Below are 21,640 nucleotides of genomic sequence, written 5' to 3'. Positions count from 1 at the left end.
CTTCTGGTGCTATTCAAATGTAAACATTGTGAATGACAAACAAAACAAAAACAATACAGGCCCATGTCTCAACATGCACGATAACTAAGGCGGTATGCTCTGACCCAAACTCGTTGCTAAGATATGAAAGCATTCAAGCCAAACCAACCATGAACACCCCAGCTGTTCTTTTTCAGCAAGTACCTGTAGATGACGCCATTTTGGTGAAGGAACATGAGCGCTGAAGTGACCTCCGCTGCATAAAACCTTGAGCGAGCTTCATCAAACTTTCGGGAACGTTGAATTTGAAACATTAAATCGCCTCCGTTTACGTATTCCATGACGAAGAAAAGGCGGTCCTAAATGAAGGAAGAAAGAGCTTTTACAGCTAAATTGCTTAAGGCCTTACAAGTAGCTGCTGTTGGAGGCAAACAATGAAACATTTGTAGAGAAGGAGTTTCATTATGTCAACAAAAGCTCATCAGTTAAAACTGCACTTAACTGACGATAGAAGAATACATTTCAAAAGCACATCTAAATAAACCGTTATACCAATTAGCTTTCACCCTTCAATCTTTCTGGCCCCACCACCAACCAACAAACTCTGGCAAAGGCAAAGGTTTTAGCTGTTTTGGGAATCACTTACATCTTAACAACATTTTCAATTCATATCACTTACGAAAGGCTGCTGGTCATAATCTAACCAGTACTTTTATTGTGAAACTCAATCAATATTACATACAAAACAGCCAGAAGACAATATCTGATCCCAGGGAGAGTTAACTTACATTTTTCATGCCATGATTTGGAGATGCCGGTGTTGGACTGGGATGTACAAAGTTTGAAAATCATATAACACCAGGTTATAGTCCAACAGATTTAATTGGAAACACTAGCTTTTGGAGCACTGCTCCTTCATCAGGTGGTGACGGAGTATAAGATTCTAAGACACAGAATTTAGAGCAAAAGTTTACAGTGTGATGAAACTGAAATTATACATTGAAAAATACCTTGATTGTTTGTTGAGTCTTTCGTCTGTTAGAATACTATGATAGTTTCACCTCTTTCACATGTAAATCACAAAACGTTTTTTAAAAAAATGTTACATTCTCAATGGTATCCGCCCAGATAATGTGTTGAAGGTGTTAGCCCCCTGTGTTTCCCTGTCTGTGCCATAATGTTTAGACTGATTCTAATCGAAAAAGTGAGTTGACAGAGTCTTACATGAATTCATGCAGTTTTTGAGCAAAGTAGAATGTAACTCTGCAAGTACAAATTTACCCCACAAACCTTGCCAGAAGACTTTCTCTCATGCATAGATCTGAAGCAAATATTGCCTGACAGATTTATAGTTTTGCTAAAAATAATGAATATGTGAAATTGTCTACCATTTAATGATTATACCATTATCCGTGCAAATTTAACTATACCTTCTGTCTTACACACACTTACTTCATGCAGACATTATCTTGTTATCCTTATGGGAATTTCCTCTGCACACTTTGGCTGAACTTACTGCTGATGATGGCAGAGACATGATCGTTTCCAGGAGACTTGATCCAACTCTATATCTTAACTTTTTAAGAATCCAATTATGGGATTTGTTGCCTATTTATTGCCCATTCCTAGCTGCCTTTGAGAATATGGTGATGTGCTGCTTCTTAAACTGCTGCTGTCCACCTGCTGTAGGTAGACCCACATTGGCGTTGGGCAGGGAGCTCCCAGGATTTTGACCCAACGACACTGAAAGAATAGGGATATATTTTCAAGTCAGGATGGTGGCTGACTTGGAGGGCAGCTTGCAGGTGGTGGTATTCTCAAGTGTCTGTAGCCCTTGTACTTAAGGACATTGCTTTGGAAGGTACTGTCCAAGGAGTCTTGGTGAATTTATGCAATGCATCTTGTAGATAATACACACTGCTACTACTGAGCATTTGTGGTGGAAGCAGTGAATGTTTGTGGATGTGGTGCCAACCAAGCAGGATGCTTTGCCCTGGATGCTATTGAGATGCCAGTGCCATCCATTTAAGGATGGAGATTCCACCCTCAAGTGCTACTAACCAATTTGAAAGGTCAGTGGTTCATCAGCCAGTGCAGTGCCACCTGAAGCAGCACTCACTGCTGAGACTGCACCAGCCAGGAGGTGCATCATGGAACAGGCTCTGAGACCCAGGAGAACAACATCAGGTTCCTCACTAGGCCACACGGTGATCAAAAAGAGGTAGCTCTCCAGCTGAACCCATCTTTTAATAGTGGCCTTACCCAAATGACAGGAAACACTAACTGGCATCTTTAAATTCTCTGGATCAGTTGAAGGCTCACTTGGCAAAAATCTGAACTTCAGGCACTTTCCAAACAGAGGCACTTTTCTGACTGAAATCCAGATCTGTCACCTAGTTCCAACCTGCATGGGAAAAATCCATTCATACACTCATTATAGTCTATAAGGAGACACGTTGAACAATTGATTCCATGCCAGGTTTCTGCAGATATATACCGTCATTCCCATAATCACACTCCATCCCTACAGTCTTGCACATTTACGTTCCTCAAATGTTGGTCTAATTTCCTTTCAAGATTATTGATCATCTCTGCTTCCATTGACCTTCTAGATAGCAAGGCCCAGGTCACAACCACTCTCTATGTAATTAAACTTTTCCTCCCATTCATTCTTGTATCTCTTGTCCAAAATCTGAAATCTGTGTCCTCTAGTCTTTGCACCATCAGCTAACAGAAACAGCTTGATCTTCAACTATATCTATCACAAATTGTAACCTCAATTAAATCTATCATATTTCTTTTCAACAGCCTTGGTTCCCAGGAGAACAACGTAATCTATTGTATTAATATCACTGGGGCCCTGGGTAAATTTACTCTGCAACATCTCAAAATCGTTCACGTTTCCAAGGGCGCAGTGATCAAAATTAAATGCAATACTCTGAATATGGCCTAACTGGATCTTCATTAAAGATAACTATCTCTGCTTCTTGTGCTCAATATCTCTATTTATACATTGCAAAAATGTGAGTGCTTTGCTTTCTATTCTATGGCCTGTGATCACCAAAGACTGATGAGCATCAAGTTCCATCTGCCACTTGATTGTCCAGTCTGCTAACTTACCTAGGTGCTTTCCAGTTGATTGGTATCACTCTCACCGTTTGTCATGTGTCCAAGGTTGGTTCCACATGTAAGTTTTGAAATTTTACTCTGTATTGTAATATACCAGCCATATATATATATCAAATAAAGCAGTGGTTCTGGCAATGAGTTTACCACTGTTTCCTATCCTCTCGTCTCAAAACAAGCTATGACTCACTGTTTTTTTGTCCTTATGCCAATATTTTTATCCAAGTCGAGAATGATACCCCCCTCACCATTACATGAGCCTCAATGTTGTTAACCAGCTTTTTATGTAGTATTCTGTTAAATGTTTTCTTACAGACAATGGCCACTCAATTCTCTTCATCAGGTCACTCTGTTATTTCATTCAACCAGATTACTCAAGCACAATCTGCCTTTTACAAATTCATGCTGGCTCCCCTTAATTAACTCATTCCTTTCCAAATGCCATTTAACTGTTTCCTGAATTATTGCTTTAAAAACCTTACCCATCACTGACATTAAATGAATTGACTTGCAATTACTAACTAAATCCACACTTCCTTGAATTAGTGTGCCACATTTCCCAGTTTTCAATATTTTGGTATCACCCCAGATTGGGAAAAGTTAGGAGATTATGGTCAGCCCTTCCACTATCTTCATACAGCATTCTTTAGCAACTTGTGAGATAGGCCATCACCTTTGTTATAAAACTGAATATTTACATACGTCATACAGATATCCACAAATCAAGCAAAATTAACATTCAGACACTTACTAGCATCCACTCAGCATTCCAACAGTTTTCAGATTTAGGAGATGCAGTGTCCTACAAATGGAGTAAGGGACTAGGCCATTAAATGTCAACCTGTTAATGCCCTTTAAAATAGATGTCACCAGTTTAAAGATGGACTTCAAGTGCTTTTTTATGCAGTGAAATAGCTGCCTGGAAACACTTTTACTGAGACTTGGCTACACAATTCTCAGTAATTTATTAATCATTTTTGGTCTGGGTGAGAAAATTAAATGTAAGTTGTGGGTAGTTATCAAAATTACATGGATTACAATCATTGGTTTCAAGCTCATTGACCAGAAGATGGAGAAACAGTAGTAGGCCATTCAGGCAATTAAGTCTTCAATGAGATTATGACTGATCTAATAATCTTTATGAAATCATGTCAGGAAGGTTTATTAAATGCTCTGATTCCAAGGCAATACCATTAGGGGCTTGGTAAAACTAGGGTAAAGGCTAAATACTGTGGATACTGGGAATCTGACAAAGCAACAGCACGTGCTGGAGAAAGTCCAGCAGATCTGGCATCTATCTATCTCTAACCGTTTGGAGAGGAAATAACGTGTTAAAAGCATTGCGCCCTTCTTCTTTTACTTCCTCTGTCCCAATCAAAGTGTTGAGTCATATTGAAGAAAACTTTCCTGGTATCAATCTTAAATTTGCTTTTTGCTACTTGTTTCTGTCTTGTCCTACCTTGCAGGCAACTTGAGTGTTTGACATTTTTTAACAGAACCTTGAGTTTGCTTCTGCCGTGTTGTGGCAAGGGCCTAGAGGTCTATGATAATGAAGTTATGCTGCGAGTTGAATGAACTGGTTGATAGTTCATCTACTAAAACTGGGCTAGAAGTGACAGACCCAATTTACATGATGCCAGTGTGAGCTGTTCATATTTGTTGTTGGCAATAATTTTGGTTGAAAATTATAAGTGAAAGTTTCCTAGATGATTTTGCAGTCCCTAAATGCAAATCTCACTTGGCAGAGTTAGCAATATCATTGTACTTGCTATTGGAGAGAGCAGTATAAAGCCTAGGCACTGACCTCATACCCTTTTCATTGAGCCACAACTAGTACAGCAAGCCATCAATAGATAAGTTCTGTCCAACTGGCCCACTGTTCTGATTAGGCTAAGCCTATAGTGTGATAATAACAGCTAATAACAGATCTGCCCCAGACAATCATTTGAATGTCAGAAAAGCAATTGAAACTTGTTTGAAGGGTCTAAGTATTGTAAGGGGAAAAGCCTTTTTGCTTTTATTCAGACTGCTTCCCTCTGTTAATCACACAATGGATTAGTGAAATGTATGTAAAAGATTGCGTTTTGAAAATGATCACTCTAAATGGATCTGTCCCTTGAAACCAAAGGTTTGTTTTCTCCTTTGGGAGTGAATGCTGAATGACTTGGTGCACAACAAAATGCTCATTTTAACAGGCTCAGCACAGAGGCTGGCTATTTATTCTGACAAAGCAGTCAGTTACTTGCTACATTCTATTGAGTGAACATTGTTCTTTACCTTCCACTCCTCTACTTATTGTTGCAAAACTCATGAAACATTCTCCATCAAGTTGTACCTGATTGCATGTACAGAATCAGAGGTGCGAAACTTTTCATAAAATCTCAGGTTAAAACTTAAAAACAATCAAAAATCTCATTCCATGTCATCTTGAGTTCAGTGTATCTAAATGGAGATTTGGGCAATGGGAAAAAAGAACATTCTCATCAACAGAATATCCATTACATTGAGGGTTGGAAGCACTTTGTGTACTCTTACAGACTGAAATGTTCCCACAGACAAAATGTTGACTATTCCATCTTCTATTAAGTTCATTCATATCTCTGCAGTTAATCTTATAAATAGTATGGTGGTAAGGTTCAATATTCTGAAACAATGCAGGTGTCCAGTGCATACTAGACACAAGGAACATCATGAACAAATGTTGAATGTGCAAACTCAGCACACAGAGTTTGATAGTTCTTCCAGCTTCATTGTAAAAAGGACTAAAATAAATCAAAGAACACAAGCTTAATTTTAAGACTGTGCTACATTAATTTATTTCATTCAAGGTGGTGCTAGACATTAGAGGGCCATTAAGTGGTGAGAGACCAAAAATCAGATACGCCTTCCACACCTAATCACAGCCTACTGACATGACTGGAAAATGTGAAAATACAGATATGAGCTCGTAATAAGATCAGTTGGGTTTGACTGACATATTTTACTGTCTGACAACCTATTAATATTAAACACAAATGAAGAATTGTTAGACGAGATTTGGGAAAGTGTATGCTTGAAATAATATCCTAATACGTTTCCAGAAAACTGCAGACATTTGATTGATTAGACAATCAAACTGTGGAATGATTATAGCGTCAAGATCATTTTGCTTCAAGATTTTTCTTGTATTTTCATTAGGACTACTTTTTAATTTTCAGTTACTTTCCTTAATTTTCAGGGTTCCTTTTCCATCTCCTCTAAATCCTTTATTTGGTGATGCAGATATTGCAAAAATAATACCTTCTGCATTTGTGGATATTTGGATTCACAAATCAGAATTAGAAGAAATCATCACATTCTCAAGAATTATCAAACTCCATTAATTGTGAAGTCACAACAAACAATGAAGACACTAATTTGCTATATACCACAGTACTTAAATTTGTATGAGACAACAGGCATAAGTTAACAACCAAACTCTTCTTTTCAAGTAACTGACATATATTTCCACGTGCGATCACTCTAGAAAAAATCATTCTAAAGAAACTTCCACAGGCTGATGAGGTCATAGTTAATGCATTTCAATTGCATATGTACGAAGCTAGAAGACTTTAACCAGGCAGTTACATTTTTACTGAGCCACAGATCAAAATCTCAGAGTTAAAATTAATAATTGACACTATTCAGTGCATTAACATCCACTCGATATTTTCCTCACATAGAAGCTACAGAATTCATGTATTGTTAAGCTAGAAATGTCACGTTCATTTACAAAGAACTTATTACCTTTATATTTTCCTGGCTTCTACAAAGCTGATCATTTCTTTATTGAACGTTTTTTACACGTGTTCTCTCCCTTATGTAGCTTCCCTGTCCTCCCCCTTTCCCTCTCCACTTGGGACCTCCCTCTCCTCTGCTTGCAGTCTCCCTCTCCCCTGACCCAGTGCAGCCAGCCTCCTTTTTCCCCATCTACCTTTCAGTCTTCTTTTTATCTCCAGCCCATCCAATTGGAGCTTCCACCTCCCTACCCACAGGAAGGATTAAAAGAGACATCTTATATATCCAATGAGACGCTGAAGAACCTTGTGATGAAGACGGACTTAGTGCATGAGTCACCAAAGGTTAGTATGCAGGTACAGCAAATAATTTGGCAAGTTAATAAAACGTTGTTATTTACGTGAGGGAAATTAAATATAAAAGTAGGGAAATTATGTTCAGGTATGCAAGACATTGATGAGACCAAATCGATTCTGGATTAGAGTGGTGCTGGAAAAGCACAGCAGTTCAGGCAGCATCCGAGGAGCAGGAAAATCGATGTTTCGGGCAAAAGCCCTTCATCAGGAATACAGGCAGAGTGCCTGAAGGGTGGAGAGACCAAATCGAGAGTATTGTATGCAATTTTAGTCTTCTTATTTAAGGAAGGATATGACTGTTTTGGAAGCATTTCAGAGCAGACTTACTTGGTCAATAACTGTGATGTGGAGGTAGCAGTGTTGGACTGGGGTGGACAAAGTTAAAAATCACAAAACGAGGGATCTAAGATGGTGGCGATCTGAGAAGATCACACTGCAGAGCTTTGCATCGCAGCAGGAGCAAGACAGTCCTTTAACCCACCTAACCCAGGCCATCAGGATTTCTTGGGGTGTTGGAAAGATTGTGGAGCCCCAAGAAACATTTAAAAACTGACTTACCTGTATTTTCAACTGTCCAGAAATGCCTAAAAAGGAAGGAGGAGCATCTGAGGCCGGGCCTGCAGCTCAGCCTGCAGCAGCCTCGGAGCTGATTACTCTCCAAGACCTGGTGAACCAGCTCTCGAAATCTCACGAGATGTTGGGGAAACAGATTGAAGAGAAGCTGGCTCCAGTCTCTCTCATGCTGCAGAGGCATGAGCAACAGCTGGGAGATCTGAAGAAGAGGACGGATGAGGTGGAGCACAGGGTCACAGTGGTGGAAGCTGATGCCAGTTCATTCAAGGAAGATATCCAAGCCCTGAAGACGCATGTTCGTAATTTGCGTGACCAAGTGGATGATCTTGAAAACAAGGGCAGGAGAAAAAACATTCGGATCATCGGTCTGCCTGAGGGTAAGGAAGGTGAGCGGCCTGCGGAATTTGTTGAAGATTGGCTTCTGAAATTCCTTGACTTGGAGACTGGCATGAGAGGACTGAAGATAGAGAGGGCTCACCAGGTCGCAGCACGGAGGTCGGGTCTGGGTCAACCCCCTCGTCCTTTCCTGGTGCGGTTCCATCATTGCCGGGATAAGGAGAGAGTCATAAAGGCTTCCAGACTCCAGGGGAAGGATCCAAAGGCCCTAATTTACAAGGGATCTAAGATGATGTGTTTTCAGGACTTTTTAGCGGCGGTGATCCAGAAACGAAAATTGTATGATGATGTCAAGAGAAGATTGAAGGTGCTCGGGATTCAGTACTCCCTGAGATATCCGGCAGTACTTCGGATCACCTTAGATGGATCCATGCATCTCTCTGACACATCGGAGAAGGCAAGAGACTTTGTGGACAAACTAACCTAATTTAAACAATTGTAGTATGTATAAATATTGTTGCTTGGGTATGCGTTTATCATTCTGTAAAAGAAATGGAGGAAATCCGGTTGGAGCTTTGTTTTTCCCCCTTTTTTTGCCTCTATTGATAATAATTTGGTTCAAACAATGTCTGGTGGTTAAGATGTACATTTTAAATTTCTAAGTTAGGACATACCAAAGGATGGGTGGGGTATTTATTCCCTTTTTTTTATAAAATAATGTTTTTTTTATTCATATTGATATTCTATGGGGTGTTTATTCTTTTTAGCTTGTGCTTGTGATGCGGCTCTAGCTGGGAGAAGTGAAGGTGGTTGAGATGGTTAGATGCTTATTTATGGGCAGTTCAGGACAGGTAGTTGCCCCCTCCGGGCAGGGGGTGAGTTCCCCTACTCAGCGCTATTGGCGCTTTATATGTTGGTTTGTTTTCTGGTTTTTGTTGTTTTTTTATTTTTAATAATTTTGTATGTTTGTTAAATGTAGTGGTTTTAGTTTATGTAGTTTTTATATTTGGTGGATCATGCGACACTAAGGCTCAGCAATTTGTGGTTCGGGTTCCTCCTCTCTGGAATTTAAATGTAATTGCAGCAGATTATAGCTAATGATTTGATTAGATGGTGTACCTGGAATATCAAGGGAAATGACTCACCAATTAAGAGGAAGAAGATACTTTTGAGTCTTAGAAAGGAGAAGGTGGATATAGCTTTGTTACAGGAGACACATTTGGATGACAAGGACCATCTGAAATTACAGCAGAATGGCTTTGACCGAGTTTATTTTTCATCATTTAATACCAGAAGTAGGGGAGTGGCTATATTCGTAAGGAAAAATCTCTCATTTAAATTGTTGGATGTGTTAAAGACACATACGGGAGGTTTGTAATTCTAAAAGCCTTGATAAATGGGGAAGAATATGGCATTTTAAATGTTTATTGTCCCCCAGCTTATCTTCTTAAATTCTTGGTAGATACTTTTTCTAAACTGATATGTGTCAAGTCTTGGCACATCATTATAGGGGGAGATTTTAACTGCCTCATGGACCCCACAGTAGACAGGTTGCCTAAAGGTTCCTCGATACCCTCTGCACAAACTAAACAGTTATTGGTTTGTGTGGGGAATTAGGATTGGTGAACGTCTGGAGGTGTCTCCATCCTACAGGTAGGGATTTCACGTTTTTCTCCAATCTGCACAGATGTCACATGAGGATTGATTTTTTTCTGACCCCTGTAGTAACCCTGGATCTGGTTGCATCCTGTACGATTGGTAATATTGCCATCTCTGATCATGGTCCAGTGTACCTCATGGTTAACATTAAGGATGTTATATTGGATTCAAGAAACTGGCGAATGGACCCCTTTATTCTCATGGACAGCAAGTTTGTGGAGTATTTCTCTAGGGAATTTCAGGCATTCCTAGACATCAACATAGGCTTGGTTGATAGCTCATCTGTTCTCTGGGAAACTGCCAAAGCTTATGCCAGAGGGTTAGTTATTTCATATTCCACAAGTAGGAACATCTCCTTGAAGCACGGTTGAAGGCAGCCGAGAAGGCCTATTTTGACAGACCCTCGTTGGTCAAACTACAGAGGATTATGGCACTGCAGTCTGCACTAAATTCCGTGGTCATGCAGACAGCAAGGAAGGAGCTGGCTTTTGCAAAGCAAAGGTTATATGAGCATGGTGACAAGCCAGGCAAATACTTAGCATACCTTGCCAGAAAGAGAAGTGCCCCACAAACCATTACAGCGATTAGGGAAGGGTCTAGGAACCTAACATGTGATTCTAAAAAGATTAATGTGGCATTCCAGAGATTCTACTCTAAATTATATCAGTCTGAGATTGTGAGGAGGGGCTGGCCAAATGGAATCCTTTTTTAGAGATCTGAAGATCCCGGGTGTGACTCCCGAACAACAGTCCTTTCTCAATGCCCCATTATCAGAGCAAGAAGTGCAGGAAGCTGTGAGGCAGCTTCAGAGTGGAAAGGCACCCGGTCCTGATGGACTTCCCAGTGAATTCTATAAGGAATTTATAAGTATACTGTCAGGCCCGATGCTGAATATGTTTAATGATTCATACAGTCATGATTGTCTCCCACCATCCCTGAGAGAGGCTAATATTTCACTTATCCTTAAAAAAAGGAAGGATCTGGAAGACTGTACTTCATACAGGCCCATCTTGCTCTTAAACGTGGACTTTAAGATCCTTTCAAAAGCTCTTGCATTAAGGCTGGAGACCGTGTTACCTTCTATTATTAAAGAGGATCAGATGGGCTTCATAAAGGGTCGCAGATCCTCCAGTAACGTTACGAGGCTGCTTAACGTAATTCAAGCATGTCAACAGCAGTCAGTACAGGGATTGGTGATTTCTTTAGATGCAGAGAAGGCATTTGACCGAGTTGAGTGGCCGTACCTTTTCTATACTCTAGACCGGTTTGGTCTGGGCGAAGTTTTCATAAGATGGGTAAAGGTTCTCTATAGTGTACCTCTCGCTGCGGCCAATGGGGTACGATCAAGCAATTTTAATATTTCTAGGGGCAGCCGGCAGGGCTGTCCCCTTTCACCATTACTTTTTACGTTGGTGATTGAACCGTTGGCAGAGGCCACTCGTGGGGATCTCAATATATCAGCTCCAGAATTGGGGTCAAAATTACATAAGTTCTCGCTATATGCAGATGATGTTCTAATTTTCTTGACAAATCCAGCAGATTCAGTGCCTTGCCTGATCCAATGCATTCACGCGTTTGGTGCTTTTTCAGGGTATAAGATTAATTTTGCTAAATCAGAGACTATGTCTATGGGTGGTCTTACGAAAGAGTTGGCTCTTGAGAGTGACTATAGATTCCCATTTAGGTGGTCATAGGGGGGTTTTGTGTATTTGCGCATATTAATGACTCCAGTTCTGGATTAGCTGTTCAAAGCCAATTTTACTCAATTTTAAAAAAAATTTAAACAAGATCTCCAAAGATGGGAGGCACTTCCAGTCTCATGGTTGGGGCGGATAGCGCTTATTAAGATGAATATTCTCCCTCGTTTCCAAACTTTATACGGGTTCTCCCCCTGATTTTCAATAAACATACACTCAGGAGACTGAACAGTTGGTTCAGCTCCTTTATCTGGCACCGTAAACGGCCCCATATTAAATTAGCCAAACTGCAGTTGCCTCACAGATTGGGGGGAGTAGACCTTCCGGACATTAAAAATTACCAATTAAGCTCGCTTTTGATTAGATTAGATTAGATTAGATTAGATTACTTACAGTGTGGAAACAGGCCCTTCGGCCCAACAAGTCCACACCGCCCCGCCGAAGTGCAACCCACCCATACCCCTACATCTACCCCTTACCTACACTACGGGCAATTTAGGATAGCCAATTCACCTGACCTGCACATCTTTGGACTGTGGGAGGAAACCGGAGCACCCGGAGGAAACCCACGCAGACACGGGGAGAATGTGCAAACTCCACACAGTCAGTCGCCTGAGGCAGGAATTGAACCCAGGTCTCTGGCGCTGTGAGGCAGCAGTGCTAACCACTGTGCCACCGTGCCACCCAAAAAAATTTAAACACGATTACATAAGTGACTGGATTTGTAGGGACCCTCTTTCAATATGGCTAGATATCGAAGCCTCCCAGGCAAGGTGCCCCCTTACCAGTTTGCAGTTTTTGGACAAGGTGAGGACAGTTAGGGAATATTGCCATAACCCAATAGTCATCAATACCGTTAAAGCATGGACGGCAATTCGGCAGAGGGAAGGTAATATTGGCAAAACATCTTTGTTTACACCTTTAGTGGGTATGCCGAGGTTTCATATGATAGATTCAGGATTTAAACGTTCGGCAGCTAGGTATTATCTTGCATGGTGATTTATTTGAGGGAGATGTAATGATGTCCTTCGATCAGTTAGTACGGAAGTACGAGTTACCTAATAGAGACCTCTTTCGTTTTTTCAAGTTAGGGATTTTATTCAAAAAAGGACCACACTTTTGATTGATCCCTACAAATCTGACATAGAAAGAGGGGTACTAAGGGCTAAGAGTACACTCTCTGTCAGTACTCTATATCACCAATTGGGGGGTGCCACCTCAGATGAGTCTGATCGACTCTGCAAGACGTGGGAAAGAGAGCTGGGTGTTGAAGTTTCTTCAGAGGCATGGGAGGATATTTGGGAGAATGCGAGGAAGATATCAATTTTCAGAAGGACCCATGCTTTACAGTTGAAGATTTTCCACAGGGTCGACTTAGCCCCAGACCATTTGTCAAAATTTAAACCAGGGATACCTTCAGCATGCCCCAAGTGCAAGGTCTGTACAGGAAGAATATCTTGCTCGGTTGGATATCAGAAAGCCCCCCCAGACCTGTCGGGTTGGCGGAAGATTGTTATGGAGCATATTCCCCTGGATTTTCTCACAAATATGGTACACCACAAAACTGAGAATTTTTACAAGACATGGCAACCCTTTTTGAAATACCTGGACACAGATTTCTCTGCCACTCTAACAAGGGCTTTTATATAGCCGTAATGATTGTGTTTCATGAGTCCAATATCCAGGGAGGAGGAACTGTGAATGTATGAGTGTTTTGTTGGGCTGGGCTGAGTTATTACTATTTATTTGTTTGTTGTTAGGTATTTATTTAGTTCGTTAAATAGCTAGTTTAGGTTTTTTAAAAATTTTATACTTCTCTATATATGTTTATACATTCATATAGGAAGGTGGGTTGGGGAATTTTATTTTATTATTTGGGTTTAGTTTTGTACTATTTTTGTACTGTTTTGAATTGCATTGTTTTGTATTTGTTGTAATATTTAAATATCTATTTTTTCTTACTAAAAATATATTATATAAAAGAAAATCACAAAACACCAGGTTGTAGTCCAACAGGTTTATTTGGAAGCACTAGCTTTCAGAGCACTGTTCCTTCATCAGGTAACTGTGGAAGAGGATCATAAGATACTGAATTTAAAGCAAATTTATAGCAAGGTTTTATTAAAAAAAGGTGACATCCAAGTCAGACAATACACTAAAGGTTAGAGTCTGTCTGTATCCCAATTTGATTCTATTTCCAAAGTAGGAATTTATAAAATATTACATGGATTGACTGCTTGCATAGACTGCATAATTTGTATTTGCAGAATTATATTTGCAGATACATTCTATTTTGCTCAAGAAGCACACAACCTGCAGGCAGTCAATCCATGTAATACTTTATAAATTCCTACTTTGGAAATAGAACCAGTCTGACTCAAGATTGGGATACAGACTCTAACCTCACACCTTTAATACATTGTCTGAGCTGAGATGTCACCTTGTTTTTATTAAACATTAAGTCATCTTGAGAATGTGACTTAAAAGAAGTTCTGGGATTTACATATTAATGAATCAACACCTGCAACCCATTCTAAACCATGAAAGACTTTACAGCAATCTAGGTTTGGTTCAGCTGCATGAACTGTAATCTTTTGCTATAAATTTGGTGTCTTATGATCCTCTTCCACAGCTACCTGATGAAGGAGCATTGCTCTGAAAGCTAGTGCTTCCAAATAAACCTGTTGGATTATAACCCGGTGTTGAGAGATTTTTAAATTTGGACCTGGAATGGATAGTTTCTCCTTTGAAGGAAGGTTGAACAGACTAGGCTTGTCCCCACAGGAGTTTAGCAGCACGAGGTAGGTTGATGGAAACATGCACAATCCTGATAAGGTCATGTCACGGTGTATATGGAAAGGATGTTTCTTTTTGTGGGAATATCTAGAGCAACAGGCCACTGTCTAAAGATGAGTGACAGCCTACGTAAGAGAGAGATAGGAGATATTTTTTCTCTCATACAGTCTTTGGAACTCTTTATCAAAAGTTGATGGAGACTTCAAATATTTTAAGGCCAAGGTAGGTAGATTCTTGATGTGAAAGGGTTGAAAGATTATTGAGGATTAATGAGAATGTGTTAGAATGAGTTCAACCATTGATTTTACTGAGTGACAGAACGGGTTCAAGAGGCTGAGTGGCCTAATCCTGCTTTAATCCATATGTTCCAATGCACCCTTTCCCTGGACCTAGCAGATGGAATTCCCAGCAGAAGGACTCCCCTGGCCCCAATGAAGGGCCAGCTCGGCAAAGGCAATATCCCACCTCCCATTTCACCAGCAACAGAAACTCATCCGGCTTTGGCAAATAGCTCCTGATGACAACCCCACTTCCGCCACTCACTTTCCCGACTGCTCGCTGCTCCTCCAATAAGGCTGTTTCCTCTCTTCATTGGTGAGCCTCTCAGCAGCAAGCTCAGAAGTGATTGGTGGGGCAGCTCTGCACCAATCCTTATGATTGTACTTAATGGGGATGACCCTGTGATGGTATTTTCTTCGGCATTTTAGGGATGAATTTGTCTGCTGTCCCTATGTATCTTGAGTGCTGGATGATCAAAGATATCTCAAGATGCCAACCAAATGCCCCTATCAAATGCTAGCAGCTTTGTTTCAATAAGGATGGAAATATATGAAAGTTATCAAACGAAAACATTGAGTTAAGCAGCGATGACTAAATCCTAATACAGAAAGTACATGAGAACTAAAAGACAAACTATTGATTCTCAATGTTTTCTATAATCATGAAATACTTAAAATGGCCGACTCAGAAATGACTTATTTTACGCTTTGAGGTTTGTTAAAAGTGCAGATTGCACTGGAGTTTACAACTACACGTGAATACTGGGTGATCTTTCTGCTTTCTTCTTGAATGTGGGACACTCACGCCAATAACTGTCCCTTATTGTTGTGTTCAGTGAAATCAGTTAATCTGGACATTTCTGGGTTTGTGAGGCCCGGTCTCAATTTCACTGAGGCACTGGCCAATTCAGCTGATGCGGAAATAATTTGAATGCCAGATATAAAAATATGGATAGTCGAACAGGTTTTATAGAACAATTTGCAAATTGTCCCGTGGCCTAGGTCAGAGAAGATGACTTCATTATTTAGCCCGACATATGTTTTAAAACTTATTTGTGTTCCCAGAATTCCACGCATGCCATCTCAGAAACTATTTTATAATCATTCAGTAGAATTTAAACAGGATGAAAGAGAAGTTTGTTTAACTGTACCTAAAATTACAGAGGCTGTCTCCACCCATAGAAAACTTCAATAAACATTTCCTGCCTTCTAATTAGGATTATACAATATTTGGCTCTTATAAAATGGTGGAATGAAAGTCTGAGATGGAATGATAATGGAAGATTTGCATTAGTATTCCAATTCAGCAATTTGAATGCATGAAGAGCTTTCTGATGTGCTTTGTTGTACACAGCAACCAATCACGAAAATGAATTCAACTGCATTAGTTTTATTAAATTAATTGAATTTGATAATTACTGAATGAAATAGGTACAGCTCCCAGTAACAGAAGATTGTGAATTAGCCAGTAGAAAAATTCCTGAAATACAGACCTTCCAAATGGTCTAACAAGTTCAGTTGTGGTGCCATAAATGTTTGTTTTTTAAACTGTTCTCCTCATACCTACGATGGGTGATATACCACAAAGTAGTAGGAAGCTGAACAATACTACGATGTAATTGGTACTCAAGAGGTGATGACAGCAGTCTGAGGTATTCTTCTTCTAATTCTAATTAGGAGGGTCTGTAACAAAAGGCTGTATCTTCCCATATTTTGGTTAATTTGGATAGGCATATGAATAGGAAAGGTTGAGAGGGATATGGGCCAAACACAAGTAAATGGGATTAGTTTAGTTTTGGAAACATGGTCAGCATGGACAAGTTGGACTGAATGGTCTATTTCTGTGCTGTGTGACTCTGAGACTCTATAAGTGTCACTTTTGCTGGATTTTGTGAGGCACAGTGAGTTTTCCTACACTAACATCCCAACCTTGCCTTCTTAGCAGCCCACCAAGCCACTACAGTGCCCTTCTTAGCCACTGCTAGCCTGATTTTCCTCCTCGTCACAGCCAGACATATTCCCGAAGATTGGCATATCCCGGGATACCTGGCAATAGTGCCATCTTTAAAAGGCCACTGTTCACCCGATCAAGTGCTTTCAGTCCGGAGCTGTCCTGCACAGTTCATGACACTTTCCTTCAACACAATAAATGAGGAGAAACTGCAACCGTGGAGATGTTGGTGGGGTGGGCAGTGCAGGGGAAGGATGCTGTTTTCTCACAGAGCAGACAAAGAGGTCACAACCCCAGACCCAGCCATCCTGCTCTGACATGGCCACCCAAATCAGTGCAGGTAACAGATGGAATACCCAACAGTGAAGCAAGAATCCATGACCTTCTCCACTCCACCACGATAGGTGCTACCATTTTCTCTCTGCAAGCTCACATTCACTCTATCTCTGCTAATGTAGGCTCATTTTCTATCATTCGCACTAAAGCATGCAACATATTCCTTCACTCACCCTTAATCACTCAGTTCCTCCACATCACTCAATTCCTGCACATGACTAACCCAACATGGCCTCTGAGCATTGTTCTGGATAAGCCAGGCCACTCAAAACATTCTTAAACAGGCAGCCAAGACCATAACATTGCAATTTGTTTTGGTAAGTGTACAGTGAAAATTACCTGGAGTAAGTTAGCTAGGTTGACTACCAGGTTTTAAAACAGACAAAAATTTATTCACAAAATTACACAATGAAACACAAACAACAGAATAAACCCCTACTGAACTTAATCTATCCAAACTCGACTTAACTATGTTGTTTCAAATATACACAACAGTCCCAATAAACAAACCCAAAACACAGTAAAAATGTAACCAATGCTTCCAGGTTGAAGTCAGATAGAGAGTCTAGCAGCCTGTTTCTACACAGCTGAACTCCTAAATCCTTCTGGACTGAACTACTCAGCTTTCAGAACTGACCACTTCCTTTTCATTGTATAAGTCACTTCTAAAACATGACCACTTTGGCCTGAAAACTCATCTGTTTACATATAATCAAAAGGCCTCTCAAAATCCTTTCTCAAACCTGTACCAAAATAGATGCTTCGGAGGCAAAAGGGTTTTATGACCACTCTGAAAAAAAATCAAGAACACAGTATCCTTGAGAAAAGGAACAGCTTTTAAAAAAAGGACCAGCTTTGTGACAGCATTTGCCTACCCTCACCTACCCTAGCACATGCAGCCATGCCACCCAGATTCATCTCACAAAGTTCCTCTATTCTAGGAAAAAACATCGTACAACAGAAAGCCAAGATGGGGGAAGGGGTGCCCAACATTGGGCTCCTCACCATCTATGAGGAATAGATCCCAACCCTGACCATCCTGGGATGCTGAATGCCTGTGCCCAAGCATTGAAGGCTGCTCATGACTAACTGTGATTCTTTAAGGCCTGGCTGAAGGGCCAAAGCACAAAAGAGCATGGCAAAGCAGGGATAATGAGCTCAGATTTAGTAAGTGTTAAGAAGCCTGGTCCATATCCTTGAGCTGGGTGTCTGTCTAAGCAGGTACAGTGTCTCTGCAGTAGCATTACATGATAGGGGCTGGTGAGCCCCAAAGTGAGGCAATGAAGTGCAGATGCAAACTATAAGTGGATCAGAAATGTGCCATGAGGGTGTGACGAGGGCAGTACCTGTCAGATGCCAAGGTCCATGAGTGTGAGGGTGCATGCAGCTGCTACCCATGGAGTGTACCCTGAAATATGGGTGCTGGGTGACCCAGATGGAGGTCCAAATAAGCAAGCCGTGAGTCGAACTTGCTAGTTACCAGTTCTGGCTTTCATGTTGTGAGTTCCTAGCATCTAGTTTCTATCTGGCAAGAAGTAGAATGGGAGTGCATATTAATGAGGCAAAATTAAGTAATAATGAATGATAACATTTGTTAATGGGTTTCTCACCATTGACTAGCAAGAATCTTGTCTCAACATCCAGAACTTGGTTGGAAAATGTGACTTCACGTATCCAATGTCAAGAAAGACCTCACTCAATAATTATAAATATCTTGTCATTAAGCCTGGGAAGATTTTGTCCATTGTTTAGATTCATTCACTTGAGGTTGCTGGCCAAACCAACATTTATTTCTCAATCTTAATGCCCTTGAAGAGGTGATTGTGAGCGGCCTTCTTAAACTGAGGCTTCCATGGTGGCAGGGGCAATGTTAGACATTCCCATCATACTGTTAGGACATGATTTTCAGGAGTTTAACCAGCAAAAATGAAGGAATACCGAGATAGATCCAAATAGGATGGTGTGTGGTTTGGAGACAAACTTGCAGGTTGTGGTGCTCCTAAGTATCTGCTGCCTGTGTTCTTCGAGCTGTAGAGGGTTTAGAAGGTGTTTTTGAAGAGGCCTGGATGAGTTGCTGCGTTGCAGTTTCTAGGTGATGCACAGTGCTTTCAGTGTGTTTAAATGGCAGTCATATGTAACATTTAATGTGATGGTTGGGGTGTCAATCAGGCAGGCTGCTTTGTTCTGGATGGTGTTAAGTCTTGCTGGAGCTGTACCCAAGACGTGGAGAATATTCCATCACAGTCCTGACTCGTGCCTTTGGATAGTGACAGGCACCAGGGATTTAGGAGGTGGGTTACTTCCACAGAACTGTTCGCCTCTGACTTTCTCTTGTAGCCAGTTCAGTTTCTGGACAATAGTAACCCCCAGGATGTTAATAGTGGGTGATTCAGTGATACAGTGCTGTTGAACGTAAAGGGAAGATGATTTGACATTTAGCAGTTCAAGCCTGAATGTTGACCAGATCTTGCTGCATCTTGAGCTAGTTACTAGACTAGTAATCCAAAAGGCCAGACTAATGCTTTGGAGATGTGAGTTCCAATTCCACCATAGGTGGGAAGACGTAAATTCAATCAATTAGTAAATACAAATAAATTGCCAGTCACATTAAAATGACCCTGAAACTGCTGGATTGATGTAAATACTAATTTGGTTTACCAAAGTCCTACATGGAGGAAAAGTGCTATTCTTACTTAGTCAGGCCCACATGTGTGTAATTCCAGATTCGCACCAATCTTAATGCCCTCCAAAGTCACTCAAATGTATCACCTTCTACAGGAGAGTCAGATGAGAATCAAATCAGCTGGCTATTCCAGCATTGATCTAAACACGAGGAACAACAAAGGCACAACCAACCCAAGTCAAATATATAAACCCTTCCACATTATCATCTGGGGAGGTGTGCCAAATTTGGGAGAGCTTTCAAGCGGCAGCAATAAATACATTAATCAAATTATACCTTGAAACCAAAATCCCACTCTTTATCACCACCTCTGGTTATGTCCTGTCTTAACAGGTTCATCAGAGATGGCAACATGATGGTATCTAACTGGGATCGAGTGGCCTGGGAATCTTCAAAATAAACTTTGGATCCCATGAATTCTCATGTCATCAGGGCAAGCACAGGCACAGAATCATCCTGCTGATTATCTACCACAGTCCTCATTCAGCTCAGCAATCAGTGGTCTTCCACACTGAATACCAGGGAAGATAGACTGAGGGTATGAAGGAGCACAGATTATACTCTGGGTTGGGGACTTCGAGAATACCTCAGTAGCACGACAACTGGCTGAGTTCTGAAGGACCTTTCACCCAAACTAAGCCAACAGCAGTTGGCAAGAAATCCATAAAAAGGGAAAGGCTACTTAACTCTGTCCGGATCAATTTACCTGTTTCAGCTGTGTATATGGCCATGACAGGATCGGTAAGAGCTCTTGTGGAGACAAAATGCTTTTTTCACACTGAGGGTAGCCTCCATTGTGTTTTGTGACACAAATGCCTTGTGAAATGTGTTTGAGTTAGCAGCTCAGAACTGGGCCACCATGAGGTACCACAGGCCATCAAAAGCAGTAGAATTGCATTTATTTGTAATCTGTAACCTCATGGCCTAGAATATTCCTCACTTTATCATCACTCTCAAGCCAGGGTCCAATTGGGATTCAATGAAAACTGCAGCAGTGTATGCCAGGAGCAAAACGTTAACACACCTAAAAATAATGTGCTATCTTCATGAAGCAACAATACAGGTCAACATGACTACTAAAGCGTGGAAGGAACATGCTATAAACAGAACAAAGCCATCCCAGAAACACCGGTTCAGATAAAATCTGTGAAGTCTTATCAAATCCAGTCGTAAATAGTGGTGAATAACTAAACAACTCACTGGAAGAAAAAATATTTTGTTCAATGTGTATGGTAGTGTGAAACACAAGGGTGAGACAGTTGCAATCATCTTAAGCCAGAAGTTCTGAATGGATAATCCATCTTGGCCTCCTCCTAACATCCTGATCACAACAGAGTCAAACCATGACATAACAATCAAATGAAGGATAGAACTGTTCATTTCACCGGACCTCAACCTAGGCATCAGAAATGACAAAAGCAAATCAAGCCGATTTCAACAATTCAATTCACTCAGTAGCAAGAAAAGGCTGAAAGCATTAGAAACAGCATAGGTTTTGGACCCTGACAACATTTTAGGGGTAGTACTGTAGTGCTCCAGAACTTGCCATGCCCTTTACTGAAGAAGATCCAGTACAGCTGCAACACTGACATTTATCATCTCATCAAAAAACGACAAATATAATCTGGCTAATTATTGTTCTATCAGCAAAATAAGGGACCATATTACTGACATTGCTATGAGTTGGTACTTAGTTAGCAACAACCTACTCACTGTCATTCTGTTTGCATTGTCACACTTGGTCCCTGACCTCATTACAGTCTGAATCCAAACTTGAACAAAAGAATTGAACTCTATAGGTGAGGTGAGAATGAGTGGCCTTGAGATCCAGGCAGAATTTGACTGAGGTAAGAAGGGACATGAGCAAAATTGAAGTCAGCAGGAATCAGGGACACAACATACCTCCTGCTGGAGTCATGCCTAGCACAAAGGAAGATGTTATGTTTGTTGGAAGCTAATCATATTAGTCCCAGGCATCACTGCAGGAGCTTTTCAGGGCTGAACAACCTCCAGCTGCTTCAGTAATTATGTTCCCTCCACCTTAAGGTCAGAAGTTGTAAGGTCAAATATTGTACAATATTTAACACAGTTTGCAACTTCTCAGATACTGAAGC

The 21,640-nt window shown here is 40.7% G+C and overlaps 1 protein-coding gene across 2 annotated transcripts in view; it reads right to left on the bottom strand.

Annotated features, from left to right (window-relative positions):
* The window catches only part of prkcea (protein kinase C, epsilon a), a 589,489-nt gene that overhangs the window by 97,272 nt on the left and 470,577 nt on the right, over nt 1–21,640 (bottom strand). For both annotated transcript variants that reach the window (XM_072580649.1, XM_072580650.1), the window contains one exon: nt 184–338. In XM_072580649.1, coding sequence (XP_072436750.1) covers nt 184–338 — 155 coding nt within the window. The remainder of the gene's footprint in view (nt 1–183; nt 339–21,640) is intronic.

The sequence above is a fragment of the Chiloscyllium punctatum genome, chromosome 11 (assembly GCF_047496795.1).
Source record: "Chiloscyllium punctatum isolate Juve2018m chromosome 11, sChiPun1.3, whole genome shotgun sequence".
Lineage (NCBI taxonomy): Eukaryota > Metazoa > Chordata > Chondrichthyes > Orectolobiformes > Hemiscylliidae > Chiloscyllium > Chiloscyllium punctatum.
This window is presented reverse-complemented; position numbering and strand designations above follow the sequence as displayed.